This window comes from Pocillopora verrucosa, chromosome 1, assembly GCF_036669915.1.
Source record: "Pocillopora verrucosa isolate sample1 chromosome 1, ASM3666991v2, whole genome shotgun sequence".
NCBI lineage: Eukaryota > Metazoa > Cnidaria > Anthozoa > Scleractinia > Pocilloporidae > Pocillopora > Pocillopora verrucosa.
In genome coordinates, this window is record NC_089312.1 from 9,360,338 (window position 1) to 9,373,015 (window position 12,678).

The 12,678-nt window shown below is 38.2% G+C and overlaps 1 protein-coding gene and 1 long non-coding RNA gene across 2 annotated transcripts in view; one reads left to right on the forward strand and one right to left on the reverse strand.

The window, feature by feature from the left end:
• The window catches only part of LOC136282619 (uncharacterized), a 168,501-nt gene that overhangs the window by 71,971 nt on the left and 83,852 nt on the right, over positions 1-12,678 (reverse strand). The gene's annotated exons all lie outside the window — the stretch shown is intronic.
• LOC136283037 (uncharacterized) lies at positions 6,961-9,305 on the forward strand. The gene is made up of 5 exons (XM_066171202.1): positions 6,961-6,976; positions 7,392-8,033; positions 8,225-8,515; positions 8,614-8,956; positions 9,229-9,305. The coding sequence occupies exons 2-5, from the start codon at positions 7,407-7,409 to the stop codon at positions 9,303-9,305; spliced, it is 1,338 nt and encodes a 445-aa protein (XP_066027299.1). The 5' UTR covers positions 6,961-6,976; positions 7,392-7,406.

Here is a 12,678-nt window from a genome sequence, read left to right on the forward strand (position 1 = left end):
CCTTAAGTGTCTCATGTTACTTCAGTTTTTCGGTGGAAGAAAGACAAGATTTGCACACGCCATTGCGGTAAACAAACGAACCCTCACAACTTCAGAAGATACATTTGAATTTGCTTAGACTTTCTTTGTCACTTAAAACTGAACAGAGGTAAATCCACGTGGACTAATCACCGATGGAAGTGATCCTTACTTTCCTTATGATCACTGACTGTTTTTGAAGAAAACATCGTCGTGATAGCCATGTTTCAAAGATTGATTGGAAGCCCTTTAAATCTAACCTTTATCTCTTGACGCAAATAAAACTGTTTCGCTGAAGCCTCTCCCTTTGATTTGCATCACCTCTTCTTTCTATATTGTCTACTACTAGGTTTTCAGTTAATAGCCGGGAGGATCTTGCCGTAATTGCAACCCTAAATTATTCGGGTGTTTAAAAAAAAATAAAAATATTCCCATATTCAAAGAAACCTCTTTATTGCCACATTATCTAGGACTTTGCAAGCTTCAACTACAGCTGAATCACTACAGGTTATTAATTTCTTAATAAGTGCCCCCTCGATTGAGGGCCCTCCTTCCAATAAGCGCCCCTCCGTTCATCCGAAATTTTGAATAAGCGCCCGGGCGATTATTCGAGGAAATACGTTAAATAAAATTGGTTAATTAGGTTTGACGGAAGGGATTGTTATTGAAAATCAAGAGGGGCTCGCGATGCATCAAGTCAAGATAAAATTCTTTGATAGAAGTATTACATTTCCAAGTAATTCAAGACTTCTCTGAATTTGTGAATGAACATAGATTTTGATGTCATCGTGCAGGATGTGAACCAGCCGGCTTTCGTTTATCTCCCTTCTCCCTTCTCCCTCCCCCTTCACCCACGACTGTGCCCTATGGCTGCGCAAATAAGCATTTCGACCATCCAAAGCTTACCAAAGATTAAATTATAAATTTTTAGTTAAACTGAAGCTTTTCAGACATTGTTTTATTTAGCTGTGTTCATTCTTTGGTACGTGGATTATTTTGTTTATCTATAGCTAAATATATACCCAACATGCAAACCAGATTCTGATTGGTCCTAGTGAGTTCAGTATATCACCATAGCGCGACATATCCGCGCAGTCTGCATTGCAAAGTGACTTAAAAACGGCAAACAACATGAGGTGTTGGTACACAAACTTCCCCGTTGTGACTTTGATGAGAGAAATAGAAAAAAAGAGAAAAATCTCCAGTCTTAAAAGAAAACTGCGGTAGTACCCAGGTAATTTGGAGAACCTGCTAGCCCGGAACCGAGTATTAAGATCGTCACAAATGCGACATCATGTGGCCACGAACACTCGAGCAGGCTATATGAGGCAAATTCTCGTCATTTTTCTGGGACTTTTCATGGCATCTCAGAAATGCACCAATATTTGGCATCAGCAGTTTTTGCCAGTGGGGAAATAGTAAGCAGAAGAGTCGCCAAACCACTTTTAACCTTTCAATCGGATTCATTCAACAAAAAAAAAGTCACAACCATTCACTGAAACACTCGGCGTTTTCCGTCGCCATACAATAGGAAATCGCAATGAAGTTTACATCGACGGTCAAACGGCGGAAACTAAACCCTTTTGTGAAAACAGCGCATTATTAACTGTCAAACGAGTTCAAGGTCTTTCATATCTCACTATTTTCACTGCTCGTCGCAAACAGTCCAGGATATCAAGTAAATCTTTGGATCTGCGGACTGGAAAAGCCAGTCTTCATTTGTCCAAACATAATCATTATGAAGTAATTCTCAGTTTTATAACTTTCGTCTAAACGCATACTCTGAAAAATGGCTTCCTTCATGGTAAATGGTTGGAAAATATTCCATCCTTTCTCTCTTTAGAATGTTTACGGTGCCTAGCATAGTCAGTCACAGTGGGTTTATATCAACCCGGGCCCTCATTGAATCAAGTGACACACGTCTTTGAGAAAGAGATTATAGACTCTTGCTTTGTAAAATTAAATTAAACCCTATACTTTCTAATGTTTAAAATCTTCCTCAACCCTTGGCTAGTTTCTAACACCGAAGCAGTCATGACGGACAAATTCTAAGAATCAGATAGTCTTTTTCGCCGGATTGCTGATTTAAGCAAACAAGGGACTGCAACTAATATTTCGGTAAGAACGAGTCTCAACCAGCCACAATTTAAAAACAAATGTATTGTTAATGACCATGGAGTTACTGGCTGTTTGAATTCTCTAATCTTTAATCTAAAAATCGCTTCCATTCAAATGTGTAGCTAGATAAATCGCAGTCAGTAAAAATGTGAGAAACACTTGCACGAATATAAATGGCCTCCAAAACTTTGTTGGATGTTAAGAAGTCTAACTTTTAAAACTTGTTCCAATCTTACTTTTAAGAACACTGCCAAAAGGATAATTTTATTGAATTGATTATTGATTAGTTCACTAATTTCAGAATGATCTTAGATACGTACATAGTTACAATTTTTATCTGTTTTTTCTGCCTTTCTATTGGTTTTGTAATCGGACCTTTCGGCGTCACCACGCGCATATAAAAGACGAGTTTAGCGACTCCTTTAATCAGTTCTTCCTAAGTTTTGAGTTGTCTTGGCAAACTTTCCCTCTTTTCCGTTTTCTCAACCTTTGGCACAAGCGGGACCGATATGTGAGTAGTTTTGTAACTTTCTTTTTTCTAGTCTACCTTTTCAGTGTTAGGCGATAATATACGAACAGATATTCCGTTGTATTGTAGTATTCGCGATTGATTTAAGATTTAAAGGCCAAAATTGTACCAAATGCAAGTGAACGCCCACCATCTAGATGAGAACAATGGGCTGTTATCCAGCCACCTAAAAAATTCTTTTAATTTGTATCGAAACTTTTGTACTTTGTACTGTTTTATTTGAATTGCTCTTTGTCATTTTTAATCTGTTTATCGACGTTTAGGCCCAGTTCTTTACACGCGATTCTTTGATTATGCATTCCGCGACATTTCATTAGATTGATAGAGCTTCGTTGCATTGTTATTCCAGTTTACGATCGATAGATTAATTGATTGTACAATTTATCGTGATTTTTCATCGTTGATTGTGGTTCGTGGTTGATTGCTTTTCAAGAATGAAGATTCGTGCAAACAGTCAACTTTGTTTTGTTATCTCGATCTGTAAAATAGTCCCTAACACCTCGTTAACCGCGTTTTGGCACGACACCCCTTAGAACTTTAGACTCTAGAGTTTTTTGGTCGCCGCAAACGCTAAACTTACAATGGATGTCACTGTCAGTTTATATTCGTACTGCACCCGAACTTATTTCTGAGACAGAGTTAAAGATGGGAAAGGAATTTAATTATAAGTAATTTACTAGAGATTATTCAAATCTAACTGAATTCGTCATTTCGAATTCCTTCCTATTTAAGATTGTTTCTGATATACTCAATAAACGCTCGCTGTCGCACTCATTTACTTCATTTTGTTATTTTCCATATAAAGCAAAAGGTCAACTGAAAATAGATCACAAAACGCTAACTGATTCGATGTACTTAGAGATGTAACAGGATATTGAAAAGCGAACCAACATAAAAGGAATTCACGCACCGACATTAGCGGCTTTAGTTCTCAGGAGAATATCCAAACACGTGCGTTCACTAACTCAACTAATCGTTTACTAATCAAGTTTGATATACTGTTATACGATAAACATTATGACGTCACGGTAACACTATTAATGATCGGGCTACCATCGTATATTCGAGTAAGTTATAACATTCTGGTCTTCGATTCAAATTTACCCTGAAGAGCTCTTCGGATTTGTTCCAACCGATATCTAAATATAGTCAATAAGACCAAGAAATACTCGAAGCTCCGTGTAACAGTGCATGTGTTTCCTCAGGTTCTTTACCGGGTTCAAGTGATATTTTGTTTGAGCAACATATAAATTGCGATAACGTACTGTGCGCTGTTTGTCATATCACTGAAACGATATTTTCGGGAAGAAATCTCGGCGATTTATCGAAAGAAGGTTACTTCTACGCCGCGCTATAAATCACCTGAGTTGAGCATCTCTTATCGTTTACTGCCCTGAAGTAATTTTTTGCCCTTGAGGCTTTTATCTCAGTTATTTTATGATGCCTTTTGATTTGCCCCTATCAAGGAGACTTTTTATTTAATTGCGGCACAAACCATGTTCAAATTTTCCATGTAGTGCAACTTTTGTCTTTTTAATTGAAGTTCATTAAGCTAAGATGCCTTTTCACTATTTTATATAAAATCTTTTAGTTTCCAAGTTGTCGGACAAAGAATTATGTTCAGCTTTCAAGGCTGACGTCGTTCAAGAGAGATCTTTTAGGGACAAAAAAAAAGTGTAGCGTAACGGTCTGAGGTCTCAAGATCGCGCAAATAAAGAAAACGGATGTTGTGGTCATCAGTTCTCGCGATGGTTAAATCCAGTCAAGAGGATTTCAAATGCATATTCTCTTGATCCAGTGTATGCTTACAATCAGCAATCGCTCGGAAATTCTCCGTTCAATAAAGTTTGGCTCTAAAAACTTCAAAATTCCGTAAAAATCACCATTTTGATATGCTTTTTACACCTCAAACGAGAATTACGATACATTTTGATCAATTTCTCTTGATGAAACCTGAAATACGTGTCAGGGTTTTTCACATAAAAAAGAGTCAGTTGCGGGCAAATTTAATTGTCGGAATTCAACAATCCAGAACAACGATCAGGCTCTAGCTTTTTGCACACAGTTCGTATGCATGCTGGAGAGAGACGTCCCACGATCATAAATTTCTCAAAATCTATTACAGAACAGAGCTCATATCATATGGTAAGTCGAAAACATTTTAAAACAATTCACTTTTAGCCTTTCAATTTTCATCCTAGATTGCTCAAGAATATCCCAGAAATGGAAACTCGGGGAAATTATAACCAGTGACAACCTTCCATCCACTGGATCTTGTGATGCTGATAAATAACAAAGCCTGAGCAGAGGCTTCATTTGCTCTCTTGATAGAAATCATGTAGTTTCCCCATCAATAATAAAGTTATTTCGAATATATTAATAGAAGAGTGGTGAGTCTTTGAAACCAATGAGCAAGCTTGGTCCTAAATTAAATTAATAGAAAAGGGCGAACATAACTAAATCATACCCAACCCAACACATGTTTTCCGCAGACTAATTTCTTTCACTGACTTGTTATTGCCCCCTAAGCAGCAAAAACAACCAGTTATTGCATTCGTTCGCAACAACAGCAATGTTTATCGAAAGGAGAAAAATAACTAAGTATGGTGGCATGTCGAAATGAAAAAAATGATGAAGCTCGCGCCCTGTCATTTCAGTGCCTGATGCGGGGCCTTTTATCCTCGAATAAAAAATGCGGCATGCGCTAGCTTACAGTGACTGAAAGGAACATAGGTTAGAGCTGAAACTCCACACCCTCGGTGAATTTTGTGCGTGGGCATGACTTACCGAAATCAGGAAAATCCTACTTCAAAATTTACAGGCATTTGTTACTGGATTTTTACAGGTATTTTCAGCCCCATCAAAGGAGATGAAACTAATGACAAATAGAAGAATTTGACTGACGTAAACATATACTCAGCCATATAATGCCTTAGTTCAACTTTGAAAAGAACTTGGATCATGGCACTGCGGGAACCAAACTGCCCACGAAATGTGAAACGCAAGAAAGTAATGCTCAAAAACTGAGGAACAAAAAAATTGTGAAATAATCAGATTTGACCAAAGTAGACGCGTTACCAAGTGTACAGCAAAAGAAGGACGCCCTGGCTATAAGATAAGTTACGATTGGGCCATATCGATGATGTGTTATCTAATGACAGAAGCTAATTCAAAATTTAAAAAAAGATACGGTGAGCTGAATGAAAGGAAAAAGTTGCCGTTTGAAAAGAAAAGCAAACAAAAAAAAGGGACAGGCTTGGTTGAATGACTTATGGTGATTGCACTTTCTTCAATCATCCCATTTTCCTCACCGTTTTCCAAGGTTTTCTTTACATCAATCTTCAACATATTATCGCCACACATGATGTACCACATGTTTGAAAGGGAGTAGGTGAGCACAGATAGCCACACTTCACTATGACTCGTTGCAAAAGTAAATCTCTCCCTCACAAAAATATGAATAAGTACCTTCATCAAAAAGGCTGCAGAAATGCTTGTACTGTTATTTTAGCACAACAGTCCATTTTTTTACTAAAGATTGAACTATACACAAGTCAACTTTTTATGGCATAAGCTTTCCAGCCTCTCCAAACTTGGAAGGTCATTCAACACACGTGGTATGATTGCGCGCTTCACCATCCGTTCACTCCTGCACTAAAGAGTTGACTCTGGATCGCCTACAAGTCTCAGTAAATTATTTGGTATAAAGTCAGAACAATGTTGTCTTTCATCCGACACTGAGTTATTTTTAACGCTTTAACCTACGAATCTCAGCTCAGACGCTGCACACTACATAAAGAAATAATTCGAATGCTAAAGCACAAAGTTCAAAACCTCGTGGTCTTTAGAGCACAATTCATGTGCGAAACACCGTTCAGTCCTCCCCTCATAATGATTTAGGTTGCGTTCCTATTGGCCAATCTTAATCCTGATTTTGCGATCTACATACAATTTTCTGGTTCGTTAAGGACAAAACCAATCTAACATTACGGAATCGCGCCCATTGAAAAGCGTCGCCCGAGAAAAGTGGGGTACCCATGATGCTTTGCGGGCACAATGACCTAGGAATGAGGTTGCAAACGCTCACCGCCAACTTCGGTCGCTTTAGATCTGAATTGACAAATTCCCAAACGGGAGTTGTAAAATTTCGCTTTGCGTCCGTTTAGAGACAATGGAGATACAATTGGAGCAATTAGCATTGTTTCAAAGTGACGAAATGCTCTTTTCGTCGGTAAAGAGCGAGGGCCGCGTTTGCATATCAAAAGAGCGTGAAGTGTTCATCCGTAAGCTCCACGTTGGAGCTCTATCAAGGTGAGTGAATGTTTTTTGATTTTAAATTTTTTCGACCATAAATGTTTACTACGAACATAAACGAAATTGCTTTCCTCGAAGAGAGATCGCTAAATGTGATCGCACCATCGGATTGTGTCATTTTAACCTAATGTAAATAAACATTCGGACTGCCGATGGTTTGTAGTTTTGCTTTTGGTTTTCCATACATTATTCTGTTAGTTTAGTTCTGATAATTTGAAGACCTCGCATTTTCGAAATTAGCTTTCCCTTAACTTATACTCCAAATACGACATTGCTTTTACGTTTACTAGACATAAATCTTAAGAAGTAAAGTTGCTGAAAAGCTGGTAAGTTTCTTTATTCTCCCTAGTTGTGTTTCCATCAAAGATATTTTGAAGCTTTTTGGTAATTTTTTTCCCACATTTATTTCCAGAAATACTTCTACGCAATGAACACCACAGATTTTGGTTGGCCCATGTCTTCTCCAGTTAAAACAGTTGGCTCAAAAATATTTCTGGATGCTCGTAAGGGACTTAGTCCTTTTGGCTATTTTAATGAGAAACAGTGCAAAAAAGGAGCATATAAGCAAATAGATGAAATGCTTAAACAATACGGGCTGACAGACAATGATATTTATCTGGACAGAAACTCCAGGAGTTTTATTTCAGCTGAAGCCCTTATTTTGATTGTAATTGCTGGGAACAAACTTAGAGACCCTGGCCAAAGTGCAGAACAATTTTCATGGGCTAGTCTATGTTTGTTCTTTGCCCGAACTGTGGTAAATTCCACTTTTTCAAGAGAAATTGCTGCTGGAAGTGGAGCTGGATCTGTGACTACAAGCAAAACACAAAATGTGATGCTGGCAACAGAAACCTTTTGCACACAAGGCAGTTGCACTAATGTACCACAGCTTAAAGTGTTCACTGGCTGCATTAAGCCCCCAGAGTCAACATCAACTCTGGCTGGACGTTTAGCAAATGGACAAACATCCCGATCTACTAAACTGGAGGAGAGGATAAAAAAGCAGAGCAAAATATTGAGTGACTTGGCACTGGAAGTTCATTATGGTTCTAAGGTTTGTAGGGAGTTTTATCGATGTAGTCATCAAAGTATGTTTGAATGTTCTACCAATGTGCCTGACTTTGAAAAATAACATTTGATGTTTCTCTGAAATTGTTGTTAGTAAGTCAAGAACAAATTAAAATTTAGAAAATAAACAGGACCAGATTGTTGATGGAATACAATTTTGGCATATTCTTATTACAGATTGACCTCCTGCATGGCATTTCATTATCAGTGGGCCGGAGATTTAGACAGCAGTGCAGTATTGACTCAGCCTGGCAAGGACAACTGGAAAAACAAGATATTATCTTGTTGACTAAGCTAATTCGTACAAAGACTGGGGACAGTCTTTACAACCAGATTGGAGAAGAGCAGGCAACAGTGCAAATCCCACCATCAGCAATCTTGAAACTTCAAGATCAATGCAATTCTGGACAGACAATTGATGAGATCAGGAAGATATTGCCACCTGGATATCTTGCAACCAAAAGAAAGGTAATTGTCTTGCATTTATATGTATCTTTCCTGATATACTTCAAGTTAATAATAAAATAAAATCTGTTTATAACATTTGCAAACCTTTTTTACCTTAGGTTGCTGAGCTAAAGACCAAATACAAATTAGAATTTGAGGCTATAATGCAACCACAAAGAACAGCAACTGGTTATCGCATTGAGCCAGCCCGTTTGGTCGAATGTCTGCATTACCTTTACTATTGGCTTCCTAAAGAACAGTGGTGGCACCTTTATGGTGATGGCAGAAAGTATGGCAAGAAGGACACTGTTTTGATGGCTATTAGCAATGTAAACAATGAGCAGAAGTTAAATGGAATAAAATTCCAAAGCCCGAAAGAAATGTGGCCTATTCATATTTTTCATCACAAGGACAGCCGTCGAAACCTTGAGCTTAACATTGGAGATGGTCATGGTGGACCAGGTATATGCACACTTACATGTTAAACATTTATAATCCAATATTAACTTTTGATAAATTGACCAAATCACTGTTAAATTTTCCTAAAATTGAAATGAAATACTCATAAGCTGATCATTTGAACAATTCAAGAAAAATAACATGGTTCAACAAAATTGATTTCAGTCTTGCAACTTTTTGTGGTGCTTGAACTCTCTGAAATGGTACAAGAGGAATTGCAACATCTCTAAGGATAATTAGTGTTATTATAGATCATTTGTCCATTAATATTGTAGGATACTTAAATGAATGGATTAAAGACAGTCAGAACCTGGGCCACCAGGTGTTCCTTGGTGCAGACTCTCTAATCTGAGATTGTAATCTGAACAAAATACCTCCGAACTTGGATTGCTCAGATTGGTATCCCGTGGTTTCATGGGGTTTGGGGCAAAAACATTTCCAGTTAGGCCTTGTCGAGCGACATTTCTAATTTTTTTAGTTTTTTTTTTACTCTTATTAGTATTATTATTATTTTATAAACGATTTTTTTTTCAGTTTTTCAAAACTTTTCTTTTTCGATCCGTGATCCAATCCCCACCTATCACGTTTTCATGATAGGTGGAGTGACCCGCCTAGGCGGGTTGCCCGGTCTGCCAGGTAGGGTAACCCTGCCAGCCCGGGTGACAATTTGCCATGTAAATGTGTCAAGATGGGGTAACCCGCCCAGCCGGGGTCGCGTTCATGGCAAAAAGCTCAAAAGCGAAACATGTATGTTTTAAAACTTTGTACATTTCCTAGCTGTCTCACGGCAGAAATCACCAGAAACCGCAACGGACACACAAGGAGTGTAAAATGTTCACATTTCGGAATATTTAGCATTGTAAATCGAGCATATTTGGTTTCCCCAACTATTCAGTATGAAGTATTAAGTCAACGGTTCCTCGCGAAACCAAACACTGCGTAACACAACGCGTGACGCTTTCATGAATAATGTGTCCGAGAATTAATCTTTCGTATTTCTCAAGATATGAGCTTGGGACGCCTCTCCTCAAACTTCTTAATTGCAAGCGCAAAAAAAACCTCAAGAAACCCCACCCCAGCACCCCGGGGTTGTAAGAGTGTATGTAAACGCGTTTTATTTTTCGACCACGGTTAGGCGGGTTACCTCACCTACCTGGGGTCCTTCGCCACCGTGTAAACTGGCCTTAAGGGCGGATCCGGATGACAAAAAACGATGCACATAACAGTAGAGTGCACCTTAAGCTAGAGATCAAATATCAATTATTTTCACTCAGTGCGTGAGCGGGCGGTGTTCTATAAATCTTGCGATCTGATTGGTACCGAGAGTGGGAGTACTCTTCCATCCGGCCCGCTCACAGCGGGTGGTATCTGATCCGTTGCGTGTTGAGTCACTAAGTACGCCTAACAGCAGTGATAATCAAATATTTCGGTCAAAACATTTTGCCGATAAACAATACATCAATTCTCTCCTCTCTCTCACTCTTTCTCAAATCAGTTTAGATTCTTTTAAAAAATTGGTTTCGAAGTAAATTTTCGTGGTAGCAAATTATGAGTTATTAAACGGTTGACACGCGGCCTAAAAACCGTTTGTAATTCAATAATCCTTCGCAAAAAGCAATTTGGAACATAAAAACGTGAGGTACTCGTCCACAGTTATAATCAATCAAATTTACTATCTGAAATCGTCAGAATGGTTTGTTCGTTTGAAAACGCCAAGCGATATTTTGAGTTTTGATTTGCACACGACGTTTCAGCAAACAAACGAACAGACTCCCACAACCTCAAAACATACTTTGGAATTTGCATACACTGACTATCTTTGTCACCTAAAACTGAACAGAGGATTCATCGCTGATGGAAGTGACTAATACTTTCCTTAAGATCACTGATTGCTTTGAAGAAAACATTGTTGTGATAGTCATGTTTCAAAGATTGCTTGGTGGCCTGTTAAATTTAACCTTTATCTCTTGACGCAAATAAAACTGTCTAGCCTAAAAAAGGTAAAGAGGAGTGGTAGAAACGGCATTTGAGACGTTTATGTTGAAAACGACCCTGAAAACATTATTGTAAAAGTACTAGAAACGCAGTTATGCCGGAATTATGCTCCATCCTCTCTGACTAAAGCAGTATACCCATTATTATGACGGCATAATCTATCTGAGCCTATCTGTGACAGTCCAACGGTTTCAATTAAGGACTTTCTCATTATTTTGCTTGCCACAAACAGTTCTAGATCTCGAGAACTTGGATCTGAAGACTGAAAAGCCAGTCTCCAAATGTTTCCGAACATACTCACTTACAAGTCATTGTCATTATTACAATTTTCGCCCAAAATACAATACTCTTGCAATGTTAAATGGCTTATTCGTTGAAAATGGTTGGGAAACACACAATCCTCTCGCTCTTTAGAATGTTTTCTGCGCTTAACACATGAGAGAATCGCCCGGAGTGGGTGTATATCATCCCCATTGTGAATAGCGTGACTCATGTCTCTGGGATATTAAAATGAAACGTTATGCAATCCTGATTTATTGAATTTTCTTAGACCTTGGCTAGTCTCCAAAGCCGAAACAGTAATGAAGGACAAATTCCAAGAATGAGCAAGGTTCTTTTTGCAGGATTGCTGATTTGAGCAAACAAGAAACTCCAACTAATATTTCGCTGAGGGCGGCTATCAACCAGCCAAAATTTAAAAACCAAGCATCATTGTATTATGAAGGACAATGGAGTTGCCGTTTTGGATTCTCTATTCTACAACTTCAAATTGCTTCCGTCCGAGTGTGTTGCTAGATAAATGGCAATCGATAAAATTGTGAGAAAGACTTGCTTAAATGTAATTAAATGGCGCATACTCTGACCTTTAAAACCCGGTCTGACATTTCAAAGGATGTCACTGTCAGTTTATATTCGTACTGCACACAAACTTAATTATTTCTGAGATAGCAATCAAGATGGAAAGGAAACTAGACCTAAATGACTAGAAATTATTCAAATAAAACAGAATTCACCTTTGTTTTTTTTTTCTTTTAATAATCGGATTGCCATCCTGTTATGGAGGGAGTTATGAAATTCATAAGGTCGTCAATTTGAGTTTCCATTTACTCATTTGGAATTCGTTCCAATCTAAATATTTTCAATAAAATCAAGAAATAGTCGAAGCTCCGTGTCGCAGTGCATGTGTTTCCATCAGGGTCTTTATCGGATTTAAGTGATATCTCGCTTAAGTAGAGATAATCATATCGCTGTAGAGATATTTTGGGGAGATAAATCAGCTATATATCGGACGAAAATTACTTTTCCGCTGTACTGTAAATCACCTCAGTTGAGTGCCTCTCCCGTTAAGAGTGCAAAAGTAATTTGTTGCCCCGCTTTGGGTTATTTTCTTTATGATTATAAGATCGATCTTAATTTGACCCCCTCTCTAGGACATTTTTTATTTCACTGCGGCACAAACGATGTTCACATTAACCATGAAGCGCACCTTTTCGTGTGGTCAGTTGAAGTTATTTAAGTTAAGAAGCCTTTTCCACTGGTTAATACAAAATGATCGAGTTCTGAAGTTGTCGGATACACCGTTCTGTGGAGCTTGAACCATTTTTAAGGCTGACATCGTTCTAGACAGATTTTAAATGTAACTTTTTAACAGTATTGCGCAACGGTCTCAGATCCGAAGATAGTGGACACATAACAAACGGACGGTATGACTATCATATCTAGTAAAGTCA

Coding starts and splice junctions, on each gene's coding strand:
- LOC136283037 (XM_066171202.1), top strand. CDS start 7,407: ATGAACACCACAGATTTTGGTTGGCCCATGTCTTCTCCAGTTAAAACA. Junction 8,034..8,224: donor AAGTTCATTATGGTTCTAAG/GTTTGTAGGGAG, acceptor TTCTTATTACAG/ATTGACCTCCTGCATGGCAT. Junction 8,516..8,613: donor ATCTTGCAACCAAAAGAAAG/GTAATTGTCTTG, acceptor TTTTTACCTTAG/GTTGCTGAGCTAAAGACCAA.